Source organism: Carettochelys insculpta, chromosome 7 (genome assembly GCF_033958435.1).
Source record: "Carettochelys insculpta isolate YL-2023 chromosome 7, ASM3395843v1, whole genome shotgun sequence".
Taxonomy (NCBI): Eukaryota; Metazoa; Chordata; order Testudines; family Carettochelyidae; genus Carettochelys; species Carettochelys insculpta.
In genome coordinates, this window is record NC_134143.1 from 10,734,019 (window position 1) to 10,755,881 (window position 21,863).

Here is a 21,863-nt window from a genome sequence, read left to right on the forward strand (position 1 = left end):
CCTTCTTTCTGATTCACATTTTATTAGCAAACCTGCAAAACTTATTGAGGGATATAAAGTTGCTTCTGTTTTCTTACAAAGTTGTGTAATGGTGATTTTTCTTTCTGTTTCTGAAAGAAGAAAAAACAAATCAGCTTCTCTTCTGTTTCTGCATTGAGATTTAAAACATTTAATTTGATTCAAATATAAATACGACTCATAAGTGGAGTCCCAGAAACGCATAAATAAGACTGTCCAACTATGTTCTGTGCTTTATAAAAATAAATCGATAACATCTTATTTTTACTGCTCAGTGCTGCAGTTGGTGTTCTTGAATTGTGCAACACCTAATCAGAAAATTGTCTTTTGGCAGTAGTGAGAATCGTTTCCTCAAAATTTAATTGCAACAATATTGGAAATGTATGTGTTAGTATTATTAATCTGAGCAGATCGGTAGAGGGAACATAATATTACCATACTGCATTCCACAGAACTTGTACATTGAATAACAAACTGTTTATTGTCCATGAATTTAATACATTCCAAAAAGAGTAGCATTTAAAAATTCTAATACAGGTTTGAACCTCTCTTGTGCAGCACCCTTGGGACCTGACTGGTGCCAAATGAGAGCATTTGCCAGAATACAGGGGGATCAATATTGTCTAGCACTTTACTGACACTTCCACTGCTTACTGGGCTCTGGGAAGACAGAGGTAAATTACAGGTAAGTAACAGCACACAGCACTGAAAGCCAGGACTGGTGGCTGTAAATAAACCATATGGGAGCACAGGAAACTTGACCACACCCATGATAAGTGGTCATCTGGCAAACTAAAATCATGCCGAACTATGGACGTGTTCGTACAAGAGGGGTTCAACCTGTATTTAGCACCTTTATATATTCAGAACTCTGTAGAAAAGTTACCAAAACTAGCTAAGGGCTTGTCACTTACTAGTTCCTTTTGTTGGTGCATGATCTGATGCAAATGTTGAACTGACACTGCAAAACTGAGGGGTTAAATATGACTCTTGGATTTTTCTTGCAGGTTGGAAAAGAAACAGTGCAGACAACCGAAGACCAGATTTTGAAAAGGGACATGCCACCAGCCTTTATCAAGTAAGCTTATCAATACCAAAGTGTCTGCCATAGGTACAGGAACCTACATCTAGAATAAGTGTGACAATAAAAAAGGTGACATGTCAGGGTTAGTCCCTGGCGAGCCACCACTTCTATGTTTACCTGCACCTCCTCAGATACCAGGTGATCACAGCTCTCTTTGGACAGGGATTGTAACTCGTGGCCAATGGAAGTGGCAGAAAGTGGCATGAACTGGGCCACCACTTTCTGCTGCTTCCATTGGGTGCAAATGGGGACCTGTGGTCAATGGAAGCTGTGATCTGATACCAGCAGAAGCACAGGTAAATATAGAGGTGGAGGCCCACCAGGGACAAATCCTGGTGGACTAGATCTCTGCTGTGGGCCAGCATTTGCCCATCCCTGATCTAAAAATAGACTTTTTTACTGCCCAGGGAAGGGGAGGACCTTTTATTTTTAATGGTGGATATGCTCAAAGATATGTCATCTCTTCTCTGGTCTCATTTATTTGCTTAGCAAGAAAGGTTTTAGGCTTTTGCTAACAGGTATAAGCTACGTCTACACGTGAATGCTACATCGAAATAAGCTATTTTGATGAATAACGTCTACACGTCCTCCAGGGATGGTGCCGTCGATGTTGGGCAGCACAACATCGAAGTAGGCACTGCAGGGGAGCATCTACACACCAAAGCTGCCCACATCAAAATAAGGGTGCCAGGAACAGCTGCAGACAGGGTCACAGGGCGGACTCAACAGCAAGCCGCTCCCTTAAAGGGCCCCTCCCAGACACACTTGCACTAAACAGCGCAAGATCCACAGAGCCGACAACTGGTTGCAGACATTGTGCATGCAGCATGGATCCCCAGCTGCAGCAGCAGCAGCCAGACGCCCTGGGCTAAGGGCTGCTGCACACGGTGACCATAGAGCCCCGCAGGGGCTGGAGAGAGCGTCTCTCAACCCCTCAGCTGATGGCCACCATGGCAGACCCCGCTATTTCGATGTTGTGGGACGCGGATCGGCTACACGTGCCCTACTTCGACGTTCAACGTTGAAGTAGAGCGCTGTTCCCATCTCCTCATGAGGATAGTGACTTCGACGTCTCGCTGCCTAACGTCGATTTCAACTTCAACTTTCAACGTGGCGGGCGCTATTTCGAAGTTGGCGTGGCTACTTCGAAGTAGCCGGCACGTGTAGACGCGGCTATAGCCAGATGCCAAATCTCTGCTAGCCTTTGTTTTCATGGGTAGCTTTCCCCCACATTCACCTCCTCTGCCCCCAAACCCATGGTTATCTTATGCTCTGGAGGTGTCGGCATGGAGGAAGTATAAATAACAGTGTATCTTCATGAATCGGTATGAAGTGTGCTAAGGAGATTTTTCTAATGTATGGTGCTGTTCTCCCAATAAGTATTTTCAAGTCTTTTGGCTGGAGGACTATGTCTGTGACAGCATAGCCCATTGCTGCATAACTTCACTTGGAAATGTGTTTAAGACCCCTAAAGACTAACCGAGGGGACCTTCTAATTAAATTCATGACTCGGCACTGAAGGCAAATTATATTCTCCTCTGTGGACCCGAGTCTTAAAAATGAAACATCACTTTTTAATGGTCATTAAACTGTCACTGTTACTGTCACTGTCAAATGACAAACTCTCATTGAAAAGATTTCCCATACCTACCCACCTCAATGAGTTCAGCGTTTTCTTTATTAGCAGTTTCTGCTGGCACATGGTAAATCACTATCTTAATGTTTTCCTGGGGGAGAGAGAGGCAAGATGCTCAAGAACCAGAACAGGAAACTACTGAACCAAATACTGTAATAATAAACAAAAGAGTACTGTCAGCTGGAAGAGGGGGAGAGTGTGGTGGGAGAAGGGAAGAGAAAGAGAATGGCTCGCAGAGAGAAATATTTTTAAATAATTTTTGGTAATAGACTTTTTGAAGATTCACAGGCATGACAGGGATATGCTTATGCTTTTCAAAGCTTATCTTTTGTATTGCTGTTCCCTCAGTGTAATGCAAAATGTTTTATTTTGTTGCTGTCCAAGACATGTGGTTAACCATGGTTTCACCTTATTTAGTTGATGTGCTTTGTTTAAGGGAGAACCAGATGGCAGAAATTAATAACTTTCCTGGAATTTAGTGAGCCAGCACTGCTCTGGGGAAACTTTTAAGTATCAGTCGTTCAGCAAGTTAGTATATGTTAGGCTGAAGTGGAATTGCGTTGGAAGTTTTATGAAGGATATCTAAGTAATAGATGCTGGGTTAATGAAGAACAAATTCCATGTTTTAAAAAAATAAGTGTTTTGCCACGTGCCAAAGTATTAAGTTGAAAAGCATTTGTTTTTGTTTGGATTTGTTTTGTATTGAAAAGTGTGAATCACAGCTATTTGCTTACTGATAAAACATATTCTAGACAGCACTTATTTAAAGAAACAAAGCACATTCTGAGTTTCTGAAGATCTAAAGTTCTAGTACAGCATTTGAACAAATAATCTGTATTACAAAAGGTTTTTATTTAGGCTTTCATTCTAAATGAATTAATGTTTAACAGTTCTTTGACAATCCTGGTGCTTATAGTCAGTCCACCACAGAACAGATCTGATGCGCCTGGTAGTGGTGCAGTGTGTGCTTCATGTAGGGTGCGAGAAGACTTTGTAACGGTTAAAAGTGCAGTTTGACCCCTTTGTAAATCCTTAGGAAAATTTCAAACAAACCAGTTTGTGCAAGGTAAAAAGCTGCAAAACAACTAACCCTGCCATGGCAACAACTGCAAACAAGGCTTGCTTGCAAAGACTTCAAGGCTATGCTAGCAGTAGGCCACAAAAAATAGTGATAAAAAATGCATAAGCAATTTTAGGCAATCTTATGTTAATAAGTTCAGCTTTATTAGCTAGTGTTAGGAGGCCTGTTACAGAGCCTGTCCCTGAGCAAAGCTCTGGCGCGTCGGGTCTTCCCCCACGGGTGACTGCGGTGTCTCCGGGGCTCCCGCCGCGGGTGTCACGCACTTTCAATAAACCAAATATAGCACTCGCCTTCTGGGTGCAGCCTCGTCTCTGGGGAACCTGAGCCTGGTTGGCTACAATTGGCGCAGCGAGCAGGGTTCTCCAGGTACGATGCCTTTTTGGTCAAAAGCGGGGAAGGCAGGGAAGCCAGCGCTGTTCCTGCAGCGCGTACCAGGATGGCTCTCGACGGAGCGATGGGGGCCGGTAGTGCGGATGGTGGCCTTTTGGGCAGCCCCAGCAGACTGGCCAGAGTTGCAGGAGGTGGCAGGCGTGACGCCAGTACAGGTAGAAGGGGCTTTGCGTCGGCTGCGGCTGAGCCGCCAGCCAGGGACGGGAAAAAGGGCGGTGGGAGAGGTAGCATGGCTTTTCCTAACTGCCCTCCGGGCCCTGCATGATGAGCTTCTCTGCCTGCAAAAGGCGCTGGAGAGGAAGGAGCAGGAATGTTGCGATTTGGCGAATGCGTGGGTGATAGCGCAGGAGGTGGTTACCTCGCAGTCCAAAAGGACTCAAGAGTTAACCCATCGTTGTGAGGTGTTGGCGGCAAGAGTTGTGAGTTGGCGGCACATAAAACTAGGGAAAAAACCAGTATCAACGGCCCAAGTGAGTGTGGTCCTTGTGCTAGCCACTTGGGACCCTAAGACCTGGAATGGTAATATTTGGAGCTCTTCCTCATCTGTGGAGGAGGGGGAGGTGAACGGGGAGGCTGTGCAAACCGACCCGAGACAGGCGCACCCCAAACGGGAGCTGAGGGCAGAAGGAGGTTGCTGCAATAAGGTCTGGCAAACGTTTAAAACAAGTGAGTTGCAGGAAATGGTAAAAAGTTTTAAGCAGCAGCCAGGGGAAGGCCCGTTGGTCTGGCTAGTGTGTGTATGGGACAACGCGGGCAACACTGTGTTGCTGCTGCTTGCGGAACTCTACCAGATGGGCGTGTTGTCCCAGGATTCACAGGTCAAACAGGCACTGCAGACTATGCAAGGTCTTACTGATGCACAGGGAAACTCCATGGAAGCGCCGTCCCTGTACCACTGGTTACCTACGGCAGTGGACCAGGTCTACCCCTCTCCGGGGGAACTGGAAGCACTGGTGAGGCCCTGGCGTACAATCCCAAAAGGGGTGAGTGCGCTGCGGCAGCTGGGCATGGCTTGGGCTGTGGCTTTCATTGACATAGGACTGGCCGATGTAAAAGTCCAGAAATCCATCAAAGCCGCTCTGTTACGCCTTGCCCCCCTTGAGCTGAAGGCCTCCCTTATGGCCATGGTCATGGCAGCGGGCGGGAATGTAGGTGACTTGGTTAAAATGTTGATGAAGTTAGAGGCTGTCATAGGCGCAAAAGTGGTCTGCGCCGCAAAAGGTGGTCGGGCGGGAGCCCCTGGACAGGAGAAAGGGCACGCTCAGGTAACCTGGAGAACCATGTGGATGGACTTGCTAAAGGCAGGAGTCCCCCATGAGGAGATCAATGGTTTGCCAACACCAAACTTGTACAAGCGTTGGTTACAACTGCCGCCTACCCAGTGGAGTAAGGATGTGGGTGCCTCCAAGAGGGCGGGCAAGACTCAGGCACCACAGAAAGGTACAGGAGCTGGGGGGAGGACCGACCCCAACGCCCCGGTCGAGTGGACCCTTCCCCCTAAGAAGTGAGGGGGAGGCGGGTCCCCTGCAGTACGGGCTGTGGCTGTGCGACAGGTAGCAGGGGACTGGCGCCCATTCATCCCGGTAACCATCAAGTGGCCCTGGGGAGGGGAGCAGCATGTGTTAGCTCTGTTAGACACTGAAGCTAAGGTGACCATTCTGCATTCTACCCAGACTGCGGGTCACGCGGTGGTTGTGCAGGGCCTCGGGGGAGTGGAGACCACCGCTTATTTGGTGACGGTCACCCTAACGCTGGGAAAAGCCCTTCCCTTTTGGGCGACTCTGCTGGCTGCACCTTTAGGTGAATACATCATTGGCATGGATGTTTTGCGTGGCTGGCGTGTAAATACGCAGTATGGGCTGTTTTGCCTTTGGGCACCCCCAATACATTTGGGCAATCAGAACTGGGGAGCCCCCACTGCAAGGACATCCCAAATGGGACCCTGTGCGCCTGCTGGTCCCCCAGACCCTGGTGTCAGTCAAGCAGTACCGTATTCCTGGTGGAGAGCACAAGATCAGTAACACTATTGCTGCATTGCTACAGGCAAAGATTATTCGCCCCATGCTAAGTGCCTCCAACAGCCCCATCTGGCCAGTGAAGAAGCCAGATAAATCGTGGCGCATACCAGTGAACTATCAAGAACTCAATAAGGTAACCCTGGAGCTTACGGCCGTAGTTCCGGACATGGTTACCATCCTGGAGCGCATCACTGTGGCAGTCTTGCTGTGGCACGCAGTCATAGACCTGGCCAATGCGTTTTTCTCTATTGACATTCATCCCAAGAGTCAAAAGCAGTTTGCCTTCACGTGGCTAACAAAGCAGTACACGTTTACTATGTTACCACAGGGCTTTAAGCACTCCCCAATGATCTAACATCAGCTAGTGGAGGCCGATCTGGAGTGTCTGGACCTCCCCAACCAGACGGCTTGCTACCACTACATCAACAACATTATAATCTCGGAACCAGATGAACCAACTGTTCAAGCTGCCCTAGACACCGTCGTAACAGGAGCTTGTGCGCAAAGCCACCCAGTGGAACTAAACAAAGAAGAACCAACAAGCTTTCAACCTCTGCAAAGAGGCGGTGGTGGCACATGCCCGCCTCACTGCACCGCTGCAGAGCCAACCGTTTAAACTAAAGGTAACAACCGTCGGCAACATGGCATCCTGGGGTCTGTGGCAGCAGGTAGAAACCCAGCGAAAAAACCTATCGGCTTCTGGTCACGAGCCCTCCGCGGAGCCAAAGGTAGGTACACCCCCCCCCCCCCCCCCCCGAAAAAGCAAATCCTAGCAGTGGTGTAGGCTTTGCAAAACACTAAGGCTACGTCTACATGTGAACACTACATCGAAATAGCTTATACCTATTTCGATGAATAACGTCTACACGTCCTCCAGGGCTAGTGCCGTCGACGTTGGGCAGCACCACATCGAAGTAGGCGCTGCGGGGGAACGTCTACATACCAAAGTAGCACACATCGAACGAAGGGTGCCAGGAACAGCTGCAGACAGGGTCACAGGGAGGACTAGCACTTTTGGGGCAACAGCTAGCCGCTCCCTTAAAGGGCCCCTCCCAGACACACTCAGCCTGCACAGCACGCGGTTTGCAGAGCCATAGGCACGCACATCTCGGCGACGCAGGCATGAACCCCCAGTAGCAGCAGCAGCAGCAGCAGCAGCAGCCAGAGGTCCACCCAGCCGCCCCTGTAGGAGCAGTGCTCGCCCTGCTCAATGCCATGCAGGAGGCAGCTGATCATATCCTAGCCACAGAGGAGGAGCTGCCCCTAGGGGAGGAGGAAGCAACCCCAAACCCTGCAGCCCCCCCCACCCCCCGCTGCACATGCCGCCAGCTGTGGAGCTACCCCACAAGCACCAACTGGTGGGAGCGGCTGGTGCTCGGAGAGTGGGATGACGACCGCTGGCTCCAGAACTTTCAGATGAGCCGGCAGACATTTCTGGAGCTCTGCCAGTGGCTCACCCCCGCACTGAGGCACCAGGACACCACCATGCGGCGTGCCCTCAGTGTGGAGAAACGGGTCGGCATCGCTGTCTGGAAGCTGGCCACTCCAGACAGCTACCGATCCGTGGGCCAGCAGTTTGGTGTCGGCAAGGCCACCATCAGGGCTGTCCTCCATGGAGGTAAGAGGACCCATGGGGAGAGGGGGAGGCAGCCCTGAGAGGGGAGGGCCACACACACCCTGCACACCCCTCATTGGTGGTCTCCCATGTGCTTCCCCTGCAGGGTGTCCACGCCATCAACGCCTTGCTCCTCCACAGGCTCGTGCGGCTTGGGGACCCGGATGCCGCCATCGCGGGGTTTGCCACCCTGGGCTTCCCCAGTTGCTTCGGGGCTCTGGATGGGACCCACATCCCCATCTGTGCCCCGGAGCACAGTGGAGGACGCTACTTAAACAGGAGGGGCGACCACTCAGTGGTCCTCCAGGCCTTGGTGGACAGCCGGGGCCACTTCCTGGACATATATGTGGGCTGGCCTGGCAGCACCCACGACGCCCGGGTATTCCAGAATTCGGCCTGTGCCACCGGCTGGAGGCGGGGACCTACATCCCCCAGCGGGAGATCCCTGTGGGGGACACCACCATGCCCCTCTGTGTCATCGCAGATGTGGCATACCCCCTCCGGCCCTGGCTCATGCACTCTTACACGGGCCATCTGTCAGCCAGCCAGGAGTGCTTCAACATGCACCTGAACCACGCGCGCCAGGTGATGGAGCGCACATTTGGCCACCTCAAAGGGCGCTGGAGGTGTCTCCTCACCCGCCTTGATGCGGGGCCCACCAACATCCCCCAGATTGTGGGCACGTGCAGCGCCCTCCACAACCTGGTTGAGAGCAAGGGGGAGGCATTCTTTCAGGGCTGGGCTGTGGAGCCTGGCAGGGCCGACGTCCATCCACCCGCTGCCCCCAGTCGCCAGGTGGACCCCAAAGGGACCCGGGTCCGGGAGGCCCTGCGGGCCCATTTCGACAAGGCCGCGGGGTGAACACTGGCAGGCCCCCCACTGCACCCCCCCCCACATTCTCCACAACACTCCCTGCCCCTATGCACACACCACAGAGCACCCAAGAGCACCCCCCCAACTTTTCTTGTAAATAAAAGTAGACATGTTGTTCGTGAAACCAGAAAATGTTGAACTTATTATTATTATTATTATTATTATTATTATTATACTGTTTACAACCAAAATAAATATTATATATATGTATTATATGATGAAAGGAAAAAAAAGGGGAAGACAAGGAAGGGGAGAACTATTTACAGGGGGGCAGGTATCATCATAAAATAACAGGAGTCTAATACAAACTATTTGCAAAACACAAGTAAAGGGGATATGTACAAAGGGGGAGGGGGGGCCACGTCTTGGGCCCCGCACCCCCTAATGTCCAGTGCTGGGGGTGGGCAGCTGCAAGCCGCGCCTCGGCCTCAACCCTGGCCAGGGCTGGCTGGGGGCCGGGCGAACCAGCAGATACGGCCAGCGGGTGTCAGCAGGCCCCAGGTCCCCCTTGGCGGAAGGGCCCTCAGTGGCAGATGGCGGTGCGACGGCGGGTGGAGCAGGCAGGGCAGGCAGAGCGGCGGCCGGCGCAGCATGGGGGGCCAGGTAGTCCGCGATGCGCTCGAAGGTGCGCATAAAGGCCCCCCATGCCTCCTGGTGCCAGGCCAGCGCCCGCTCCTGCAGTTCGAGGCGCCGCTCCTCCACCCTCAGGCGCTGCTCTGAGACCTCCAGCTGCCGCCGGAGGATCGCCAGCAGCTGGGGGTCCATCGCCGCCTGGGAGTGGTGCTGGCTCCACTGTCGTCCCCGCCCTGGGGCTGGTCGGTGCATCGCCAAGGGGCTGGCCTGTAGTGATGGCCCTGGTGGGCTCTCCAGGACCACTGACACTTTGCTGGCACTCTCCGGTCCCTCCGATGGTGCAGCTGCGGAACACGAGGGGGGAAGAAGAGTGGAGACAGCCGTTAGTGTGGGCCCTGAGCCATGGCCCTTGTCCCCCCACCCCTCTGCTGCTGGTTCCCCATCCCTGCCCCCAGGAGATGCTGCTGCTGATGATGATGGGTGTCCCGCCCTGTCCCCCCGGGGGACCCTAAGTTCCGCTCCCCCCATCCCCAGGGATGGGGCATGGCACTGTCGTGCTGTGGGGGCAGGGGCTGATGCACTCTTCTGAGGGACATGCCACTGCTGTCCTTGGGGCCATGGTCATCTGGGCATGTGGAGGGCCCTGGTCATGTCTGTTGCCCCCGCCCCTCAACCCCAGGGGTGTGCACCGGGGGGTACAAACCTGATGGTCCCCTCCCATGGTTGGGGGACACCCGGTGGGCGAATGCCCTGCTGGAGCTCCGGGATGGGATGGTGATCCAGAGCCCCCCATCGCTGGAGGAGGATCCCCCCTCCTCCTCCTCCTCCGGTGCCCTAGGGGTGGGCTCCTGGAGGGGCCCCTGGGGTGCGGGGCTTGCCTCCGGGGCGGACTCCGCCTCCGGGGCCTGCTGGGGCTCACTGGCCAATGTATCAAGAATGGCCGGAGGGGAGGAGGTGTGGCGGGGGCCCAGGATTTCCCTGAACTCCCTGTAAAAGGGGCAAGTGACGGGGGCGGCCCCAGATCAGCTGGCCACATCCCGGGCCCGGGCGTAACCCTGCCGCAACTCCTTAACCTTACTCCTGATGTGGTCAGGAGTGCAGGCAGGGTGACCCCGGGCGGCCAGGCCCTCGGCCAGCCGAGCAAACGCATCTGCGTTCTGCCTCTTGCTCCCCATTACCTGGAGCACCTCCTCCTCACTCCAGAGCCCCAGCAGGTCCCGAAGCTCGGCCTCCGTCCAGGAGGGGCCCCGCTGCCGCTTCCTGGGCTGGCTGCCAGCCTGCGAGCCCTGGCTTCCCTTGGGGGGGGGTGCTCTGGGGTCGCTTGGGGGGCTGGCGGGCAACCATCGCAGCGGGGGGGGTGTCTGTGGGCTGCTGTGAGGCGTGCAGGCTAGCCGCGTGGCTGTGCTGCCGCCTGCATGCTCTCTCAGCTTCCTGCACAGGAAGGCAGGGGGCGGGGACCTTTAAGGGGCCGCTGCACGCGGTGGCCATCGAGCTCAGGGGCTGCAGAGAGCGTCTCTCAACCCCTCAGCTGATGGCCGCCGTGGCGGACCCCTCTATTTTGATGTTGCGGGACGCGCATTGGCTGGACGTGCCCTACTTCGATGTTCAACGTGGAAGTAGGGCACTATTCCCATCTCCTCATGGGGTTAGTGACTTCGATGTCTCGCCGCCTTACGTCGATGTCAACTTCGAAATAGTGCCTGCCACGTGTAGTCGTGGCAGGCACTGTTTTGAAGTTGGCGCGGCTACTTCGAAGTAGCCGGCACGTGTAGACACGGCTGAAGTGGGTCACGGGCATCGCCCCTGTTACTGTACAAACCCCAGTCCCCTTAATGGGGTGGGTCATGGGTACCTCTGGACTGCTGTAGCAACGGCCTCAGAGTGGGGCCCACGTAGCAGTAACAGCTCCAACATATGGGTAATGTTGGCACAAACTGCCATCAACGCATCTGCCTTTTGTCTGCCCCACAGTATGGTCGTGGGACAGCTCATGAACACATGGTTTACAGGTGTCAGTGCTACTCCTGGTCTCTTGCAAAACTATACACTTTTGTGTAACTTTGCTTTCACTGCTCTCATATGCTGTTGTCAAGTCTGTTCCACAGGTGCACACTGTGTTGCCAAAAAAGCCTCAACCACCTCACTTAATTCCTACTAGCCTCGGAATTCACAAAGGGGTCACAGGGAGGAGTGTAGGGTGTGAGAAGACTTTGTAGCGGTCAGAAGTGCAGTCCAACCCCTCTGTAAATCCTCAGGAAAATTCCAAACAAACCAGTCTGTGCAAGGTAAAAAGCTGCAAAAGAACTAACCCTGCCATGGCAACAACTGCAAACAAGGCTTGCTTGCAAAGACTTCAAGGCTACGCTAGCAGTAGGCCACAAAAAATAGTGATAAAAATGCATAAGCAATTTTAGGCAATCTTATGTTAATAAGTTCAGCTTTATCAGCTGGTGTTAGGAGGCCGGTTACAGAGCCTCTCCCCGAGCAAAGCTCTGGCGTGTCAGGTCTTCCCCTGCGGGTGACTGCGGTGTCTCCGGGGCTCCCGCCGCGGGTGTCACGCGCTTTCAATAAACCAAATATAGCACTCGCCTTCTGGGTGCGGCCTCGTCTCTGGGGAACCCGAGCCTGGTTGGCTACACTTCATCACCCAGTTTCACACCATCTTTTTTCCACTCATCCCCAGCCAGTTGATGTTCCTTAACCTTGACTTGGAGGGGCTGCTGGTAGGGGCAAGATTAGTTCAGCATCCTTTGGCTTTGGCTTCTGTGGGACTGCTTGCAAGAGCGCAAGTTAGTATTATCTGTGTTGCTGGCTCTGTGAAGCTTGCAAGGAGGAGTGAGACTGAGACCAGCAAATTCATTTCAAATAGGTCACTCGGCAGCCATTGCATGGTGACATCCTTCATTGGCTGCTGAGATAATTCAGATCAGAACTAGTGACATCATAGTTTAAAAACCTGATCCTGTTATTTGATTGTCTCTGTCAATGAGGCCATGACCAGTATATCTTCTTTAAATCTCCTTTTGTGTAATCTTTTCATATTGCTCACCTCATTTTTAATGAAAAGAAGAAAGAAAAAGGGGATGAGTTGGAAACTCTGGACATGTAGCAAGAAGTGTGATGGGGTTCAGGGGTCCCCATGCACTGCACCCCGTCTGCTGGCAGGAGTGACTCTCACTCAGCAGGTACAACAGGAGGTTTATTAGGCAACAGATGCCCAGTTTCTCACAAAAGCGTGAGTACAGCAGTCAGAGATAGTCATTCCAACCCATCCTGGGGAGAGGAGGCTGAGGGGTGCCCCCCCAGGGTGTAGCTTTCCCCCTCCTCAGGCTGGCTGCCTTCCAGCTCCCTCACCCCCTAGCCTCCAACTGCCGCCCACAATTCAAAACCAGCTCGGCTCCACCCTCCTCTTTGTTCAGGGCTGAGGTGTTACCTGCCAGCCTAGGTTATAGACCCAGGGTCATCCTTAGCCACTGGGAGCTGCTCTCCTTGTCTCACACATGGATTCCCCCCCACTCCATCACCCAAGATAATATGGATATTCTGGTCTCTGCACTCAGAATAAATTTTAAATATCCCAATTTAATTTGAGATATACCAGAAGATAAATTAAGAACAGTCTGGCAAAACTGTACTTATACAAGATTGGGGTTTTATATTTTATCTCTGAAATGTTTGTTCATGTGGATGATTATTCATCTGGGAACAGAAATAACTTTTTTTTAAGTACTTATTTTTCACTAGATGATTCTAGTACAGGCTTTTCACGACTTATGAACACATCGACGTATGACCATTCATACTTACTACCAACCTCCCTTTAACCCCATATTACTGTACTATATAATATTTTCAAGTTGAGAACCATGTACGTTTAGTTTCTTGAACAGCGCAGGCAGCTCAGTCATGGCTGCAGCCAACATGTTGTTCTGCCACCCTTTGTTTTGTTTTGGTTCTCAGTAGCACATTGTGTTTGTGTGTCTGTGGGCGGGCAGCATGTTTACATTTCATTCCCTCATGTATTTTTCCCTTACAGTATTTTCCATGTTTGCTTTTGGCCATCATGGAAATAAAAAGGAAAAGTGCTAGTGATAAGGGTGGTGAGAAGAGGAAGAGTAAAGCTATTGATTTAGAACGGAAAATAACGATAGTGAGGCAATACGAAGAGGATCAAACAGTGTCGCTCCTGGTGTGTTCTTATTTTGTATGTGCTTTGTTACATTTGGTGTGCTGGTGAAGTAATATTATAAAAATTACCAGTAGTGGGCAGTTGATAGCTACCTGTATAAGGGTATTTCTGCCTTAGGATCAAATTATGGTCAGGTGTTCACAACATAACCTGTTTGTAAGTCAGGGACTATCTGTATAAGGAGTCTTTAGTACTGCTACAGCAACGAAGGGTCCTGTGGCACCTTATAGACTAAAAGAAAAGTTTTGAGCATGAGCTTTCGTGAACACAGACTCACTTCATCAGATACACACATGAGTCTGTGCTCACGAAAGCTCATGCTCAAAACTTTTCTGTTAGTCTATAAGGTGCCACAGGACCCTTCCTTGCTGTTACAGATCCAGACTAACACGGCTACCCCTCCGATACTTTACTACTGCTGTGCCCTAGAATTTGCAGCAGAGAGGGCTCTTAGAATAAAATGTATGTTAATAAAAATTGCTTTTATCAGTGACCTTAACTGACCTTTGTGAGAAATTTAAGAATTTCTGGTAAATTGTATTCCTGTACTTCAAACAGTGCTGAAAGCATGTTAGATACTTTAGAGAATGAAGAAATGCTCCTTGTCAGGATGAGTTTCTTGCAGCAATATTTTAGTGTCTGTAATACAATGTCTTTCATTTGTTGACTATCTTTGTTTTTCATAAAGATTTATCTTAAGGTTTTATGCTATAGTCCTTTATCATAGTGCCAGGGATAATCATTAAGTTCAGTTCATTGTGGAAAGTGGGTAGCCACTCTATCTTGGGCTATAACCTTATCAGATTGGTCAGATTGGGTCAGGTCTGCCAACTGCTGAAAATTATGTGTGTGGACAGTTTTAGAAAAAAATTACAGCCAACCTCTTTTACAGACCCATTCTTATGTAATATGAAGATGGCTTTAAAGGAAAAAAAATGAACAGTATTCAGTGCTTTCATTCATACATCACAACACTCCTGTCTCTCACCCGAGTTGACAGTGATGACGTGTGAAACCCCAGCCCAGCTGACAAACCAAGGTAGGCAGCAGGCAGTCTGCTGGGAGAAGGAGGGAGCCCACAACGCAGGCATCTGAACCTGCAGCACACAGCAGATACAATCCTGTTCCTTTTACAGCCCTGCCACCGCTCCTTAGCCCTAACCATCCCCTATCTAGGCCCTACTCCCTGCCTGGGAGGGGACCCACAGGAGCTGTTCACCCAGCTGAGCCGGGGGACTGCCTCCATTTATGACCCTGCTGTGACTTACTGGCAGGGAATCTGTGGGAAGTTGCTACACCTAGCCTGTTGTACCCTGTCCTCTGTCCCTCCCCCCGAGCAACTGGGAGACTGGCAGAGGTGTGCAGTGCATTGCATGCCCACCAAAAGTTGTTGCTGTGCTGGGATGGTGAAGAAGAACTCCAAAACAGAGGCAAAGAAGAGCAGCCAGAACAGGTTGGAGGAAGCCCCCGTCAGGAGAATGCCCCATGGCCAAAGCTATTTTATTTTATTTATTTTTTTTTTTTAAAAAAAACGAAAAGACCCAACCATCTGTTAATTTGGAGACTGTTAGCAACCCTGAGCCAGGTCTGTGTTGATCTGGAATGTCCTGGGAGACGTCCTGCTCAGTCTGCTGTAGGTATTGCTACTACACATTGAACTTCTCTAATGCGGAACTCTCTCGTTCAGCAAGCTGCGTAATCTGATGTGATTTTAGTTAGCTGGATGACCACTTAGGAGCGTGGCCAAGTTTCCTGTGGTCCCATAAAGTTTTTTTCCAGCCACCAGTCCTGGCTCTCAGTGTTCTGTGCTGTTATTTAGCTGGAATTTACCCCTAAATGTCTTCCAAGAGCCAGTAAAGATTGGAAGTGTTGGTAATGTGCTAGAAAATATTCACCTCTTATGGTCCAGCAAATTCTCCTGTCCAGCACCCGTCAGGTCACAAGGGTGCTGGATGTGAGAGGTACAAACTGTAGTGAATTAAATAAGTGGCACACATCCATGTTTGTTGGGATAAAGTAACGCCTTTTATGATGATAAACTGCTGCATCTTGTTGAAGGTGCCATATTTTTCTTGAGACCCCAGAAGGTCCTGATTTTGTATGAGGAGTGCCATAGAAATTTCAGTGACTGCAAGAGAAGATATTTCAGGATCAGAATTTTCCAGATTGGAAGAACTGAGTCTGTCCCATGAAAACTTGTCACCTAATAAATTATTTAGTTCATCTTTAAAGTGCTACAGGACTGCTTTTTTGTTTTGTGAAAATACAGACTGACATGGCTACCTCTCTGTGAATATGCAAGAGAAGAGTCTCTGAATTCTGAGGCCTAGCTGAATGGCACTGGAGTAATTTAGTTTCATTAGACAATGTGTAGAATTTTCAAAGGCTCCTAACTACCCAAATACTTTTGAACCTGAGATTTAGCAGCCTAAGTAATTTTAGACAAAACTTTCAGAAGTGTTCTGAGTATTTACTTCCTGACCTAATCTGTTGTTTTGTTTCCACATACTATCAACTGATTGTTGTAGTTTATCTTGATGGGGCGGGGTTGTGTGTGTGTTTGTGTGTGTGTGTGTGTGTGTGTGTGTGTGTGTGTGAGAGAGATCAATGGGTGTTTCATATGGAATCCTTAGGAATGAGAGCTGCTGTAAAATGATATAATTAACACTAAGTCTTGCTGCTGTAATTAGCAGATTGCTCAAATTTTCCAATTCATATTTTCTAACATGACTTCAAATCACCCATGAAGCTTTATTTACCCCAACACATCTATTCTGAACAAAAAGCAGTCAAGTAGCACTTTAAAGACTAGCAAAATGGTTTATTAGGTGATGAGCTTTCGTGGGACAGACCCACCATATATATGTATCTATTCTGAAGTGTTTTATTTGCAAACATGCAAGTGAACGAATTTTAGTGGATCATTGTTTGGGTATGCATGCTTCCCATGTAAGTACCAAGTGAGAAGAGGATTCAGCAGATACTACTTCCTTTCCTGCAGAATTTTTATAAAGCATTTGGAGACACTGAGGAATAATTTAGTATTCAACAAATGGAATTTTAATCTCTCAGTCTCGGATCCTGCATGATTTTAGGTTTAAATAATTGTTCAGGATGGGGTATTCTATTTAAAATATTTTAAAGTGATGAATTTAAAATTACAAATTTAACAGCAGCTTGACAGTATATTTTAAATCCTGCACTCTGCTAACTAGTCTGCTGTTGGTCAAACATAACATTGCGTTCCTTGTGGTAAATGTCACTGTGTCCATAAATTTCATGTGCACCCTGTACACTTGTGGAAACTAGCTTCTGAAGGAATTGTAATTGATTACCAAGAGCCCTTTAACATTTTTATAATTATAACAAAAGTTTGACACTGTTCTGATGTCAGTAGTTCCAGCAGAATGATGCAAACATCATTGACTGTAATGAAATGTAATATAATGTAATTGTACCAGAAGGGAAGTAAGTACCAGAATAAAACATGAGAAAGCTATATCGACACACCTGCAGCAATTAAACTTTAGAAACTGAGCTATCATGTGGCATTTAAAATTAAGGATTGGCTTGGGTGTTTAAAAATAAGTAGATGTTTTGACACACATGGATCCAATTACATTGTAAGACATCATAATGTTCTGCTCATGTCCAAAAACAAGAGTAGTCAAATACATATGTATATATAATTAGTCTGGCCCATAAATGTGTTGCTGTTGGTGTTAAAGCAGAGGTGAGTAGACGAGTCTGGCAGTCAGATTTCTAGAACTAACTGGCTTTTCCATTTCAAATTACAGTAATTAACATGCATTCTGACTGTTAAAATGAACCAAAAATCCCCTAATGCCTCAAAAATATCTTTGCACTTAGCAGAGAATTGTCAGATTAGTATTTTTTCTTTACATAATGTATAAACTGATGTTAATATTGGTTGAGGAGAAAATGTTTTCCAAATCTTCCGCAAGAGAAGAAAACAACTCATCACTGGAGGCAAAAATAGATCTCTGCCTCCTTGCTTTCTCTCCAGGTTTGGTGTTGACAAAATCTTAGCATACAGTCTTCTTTCTAGTCTTCCTCTCCCCCCGACCCCCCCATAATTTTACTGAGTGGGAGAAAATAAATTTGAATCACAGGTTGTAATCATTTGTATAGAGCTTAGCATGAAAAAGGAGTTTTTAAACATTTTTTGTCCTTTACACCCTTCCACAATCTGCCTACCTTGTTGGCCTCACAGTTAACCTTGTCCAGATACTGTGGTTCTTGTATATCAATTTGTCACTTTACAAAATAAGACCATAAGATGTGAGAGAGTTATCTTGAGACAGTAACATCTGAATAATTTTGTAGCTTAAAAACTTTGTTTTCAGGTTGATTCCAAATCTAATACATTTTTCAATTTTTCTAAACAAACTATAGCTCCTGTTGGGGGGGAAAAAGCAGTTAAGTGCTGTGATTATGGATTTTGCATGTCTTGCGGGTGAAACTATTTTTTTCCATTGGGCAATAAATTCCATTTTTTCTTTTACAAAACCCCCATTCCTGTAGGCAGAGGCACATATTCTGAAACTGCAGCATTTTGAGAGGTAAATGTGTGGAAGTTTTCACTAAACTGGGTGTTATACAACTAAACAGAAATCCACCTCTAAATCTTCTAAATGCTAAGAAATTCCATTCACTTGCTTAAGCTTAATGTACTGTGACTTCTACACAAATTACCATAAAATTCGACTTGGCAAACTCAGCAGTTTTGAGCCTATGATTTTGTGTTGGGTATATAGGATACCTTTTTAATGCCTTTCTTAGTGAGTCTGAAATGAAATACAATGTAGCTTTAACTGCGTTTAGCAATGAAAAAATAACTTGAGAGAAGTATGTTGGCCATGTAGCTACAATTACATTTTACATAATGAAGACCAGACCTCGTTCCTGTTTTCTGACTCTTATTAGTCTAAATGGATTTTCTTATTCAATTCTGAGTATTACCCTTTAATGAGATGACCAGATGTTTCATGGAAGGTGGGTTGTGTGATAAGGTCTGTTTGCTCTCCCATTTGAGTCTACTCAGGGGAACTGCTGACTGACAGTCTTGTATTGTTCTGACACAGGTTTTTCTAGTACTGTGTGATTTATTCCTTAGTGTGGTCAGAAATACAGAGAGGATGGAAAAGTCACTTTTCAATGATCTCACTGCTCTTAGCACTGTGTGCCTAGATGCTTATTAGGAGGAACTCTGGTCAGCATTAAGAAAGTAGGGTATTATAGCGTAGTTTCTTAGGATTGTAAATTTTGGTTTATATCTAGCCTGTTGTGGTAAGAATTTGATATTTGACTGAACTTTATTCAGGGATAGCTGAAGATTCCGGCATAAGGAGAATCTGTGTACTGAGCTGTACTTATTTGCCCTGTGGAAGGAAGCCAGAAAATAGAGGTAAACCTGTGCGCAGTATAACCAATGTTCTGTCTCCAGGAAGGTCATATGTTTTTGTGTCTGTTATTAGGCCAGCAATGATTACCCAAAAAGCTAGAACATGTCACTTAAACAATAATTTGATTGAAGCTTTTATTGCACCCTCAGAAGGGAATAGCTGGGGATGAGAAGTCTTGTAAACTTGTTCATGTAAACCCTTCTTTTTGTAAGCTTCAGACACAGAAGGATTTGTTGTTGTTCAAATACTTGTCCAAGTGTATTTTGCCGTAGGGGCATGCGCAACTCATGCACTCCATTTGGTATTCTTTTGGCCAGCAGTGGCGAAGGTCTGGCTACATAGTAACGTAAGTCTATGGCTAGTTGGAGTGAAGCTAGCTGGGGATCTGTGCTGCATTTTAACCCTAAGTTAAAGATTTTGTGACTTGTGCTTGAATCTGGGACTCTGGAACCACATTGCAGCACACAGACCCAAGTAAAAATAATTCTGTCACAGGATGCACCCTAGGAAGCAAGGGAAGGGATCCATGGCTGGTGTCTACAGGGAAGTTTGTGGCTAGCTTCCGCACATTACCCTCACAGTGTATGCTGCCTGGCACTTTTGTGTATGCAGCCCCAAGGAGGCAAGAGGAGGCAGAGAAAGGAACAGGGAGCAAGCGGTACCAAAAGTAATTTTTATATATTAAAATCAGTGGGTTTTTTTGTGCCCATACTGAGTAATGGCACCTCTGCAGCCCCAGCTGCAGGATTGGTGGCCTGGGGGGCATAGGTGGAATGACAAGGAGCTGGCTAAGTACTGTCCCCCCCCGCACCCTGTTTTTTTCTTTCCTTTTTTTTTTTTTTAAACAAAAAGAGCACTGATTAAAACTATATGAATGACACATCTTGAAGACCCACATTTACTGCAAGGCTAAGTGACAGTTTTTTCCTCTCTATGTGGAGGCAGAAGGAAAACAGGGCATCTTAATCATTTTTTGTCAGTACACTTGGATGCTTTTATGTTGTAAACAAACTTTGGTACTAGCCTTATTTCTGTCATGCAGTCATTCAATTTCCTCTTTAAAAGTCAACTTAATGCTCCATGTCTTAAAAATGAACTATTACTTTTCAATTGTTTTCCTTACTGTGCCTAGCGAATGGTTCTGAATCTAACTTATTCAACTGGCTCCCTGTAGGGACACCCCTGAGTTCAATTGCAGTAGAAAATGGAGGTACTTTGCTGAGAAGGGATGATTTAAAATTGTTAATTCTACTCCTTCAGTCCACTATCTTCTTTCTCACCACATCTGATGTGTAATACATTCTGCTTCCTTCTCTCCCCCTGCCCTGACTTCAGAATGCGTGTGTTAACTTTTCCCCAATTCTGTGAATCTAGCATCCATTCCTAACCTGTGTTCAGTGATGAGTATTCAGTTCACCGTTTGGTGTTGGTATTCAACTGTGATAGCATAATGGACAATTAGGATGGAGAGAGAGGAAGGTGGAAGTAATTTTTTTTTAAAGCTGTTTAGCACATTTTATAATTTTTCTTTTTGGTTTTGTCAAACAATTGTGGGAATAAATATACAAAAGGTGGTTTAGTGAGCACTTTCTGAAAATATATGCACAGTTGTACAAGTGCCTGTATTCACTCTAAGAAGCACCACTTCATATGCTTGTGTTTCATGAACCTTCAGGAAAACATGAACATAAAGGATATCAGTACTGTCTGATCAATTACTTAAACTTGGCAAAATACTCCACTGATTGCTTTGTCCTACAGCAAAACTGGGGCAGATTAAGTGGTTGCTGTGTGCTGGGATACTATCCAGATAAGAGTGGCCAAGTTAACAGTTGGGTGGTGTTAAAGCTTTGGAATCTGACTCTGAAGCAAGCTTATGCTTTGCTACCTGCTAGCCTGCTAATTGACTTGCTCAATGAATATATTTGTGAAAAGTAGAAGACATTAATAACTTACTCCTTAACTCAAAATAGTTTTCTTGAGTGCTGCATTTCAGATTGCTGGATAGAATTAGTTTAATTTTAAAACTCACATTGACTGTGATCACTTAAGTGTTAAAACAACACTCAGACCCTTCAGTAGCCCTAGGACTTGGCATCTGTAGTCTAGAGATCTTGTATTAGAATCTCCTAAATTGTAGGTAAACCATATGCCTATTCACGTGATACTCGTGCACAAGTAGTGATGTGTGTTAAAGAGCTGGGAGGGCTTTTCATTAAAAATGAGGATATGAGGATCCTCAGTACTTTTTCACATAATGTCCTTTTATCTGAATTTATAGCAGTGACTAAGTACCTTGCCCATTAGACATTAATAGAATATTATGCAAATGCCAGGATGTTGCACAGTGATTGCTTGGATTTTATGATCCTGTTGGAAAAACTGCCCCCCCTGCGCAACCTCTTGACTTTTTGGAATTGAAATGTTATTTTGTGTCTCATGTTAATGTTGTAGATTTTCACTTGTCAGTTGGCATTTCTATCATAGTATTCTTCCTGAGATTGGTAAGGCTCCAGAGAACTACGTGTTGCTCTACAGACAATGGCTCACTTCATCAGTGATATGTAAATATTTAGATTCACACATTTGAACCATAAATGTGTATTCATTTGTTGGGATGGATAAGCAGATTGTTTTCTGTGCTTTTGATAGTTACAGATAATGAGATTTCAATCCCCTACAAGTTTATACAACTGTTCACTTCCTGGTAGAGGATGCAGAGTAAGTATTAATGCTGGATCTTCTTGTTGCACATAGAGTGGAGAATGCCTGCACTAAACTTGTCCAGGCAGCCCAGATGTTGCAAGCAGATCCTTATTCAGTACCTGCTCGTGATTATCTCATTGATGGATCGAGAGGCATCCTCTCTGGAACATCAGACTTGCTTCTGACATTTGATGAGGCTGAGGTAGGTGTCCTAGTACCAGTAACATCATCTCTTATTGAGCAGAATCCTGTCA

General features: G+C 47.4%; 1 protein-coding gene across 4 annotated transcripts in view; it reads left to right on the forward strand.

The window, feature by feature from the left end:
* Positions 1-21,863, forward strand: part of VCL (vinculin) — a 104,265-nt gene that overhangs the window by 29,042 nt on the left and 53,360 nt on the right. For all 4 annotated transcript variants that reach the window (XM_075000005.1, XM_075000007.1, XM_075000006.1 and 1 more), the window contains exons 2-3: positions 1,026-1,096; positions 21,661-21,811. In XM_075000005.1, coding sequence (XP_074856106.1) covers positions 1,026-1,096; positions 21,661-21,811 — 222 coding nt within the window. The remainder of the gene's footprint in view (positions 1-1,025; positions 1,097-21,660; positions 21,812-21,863) is intronic.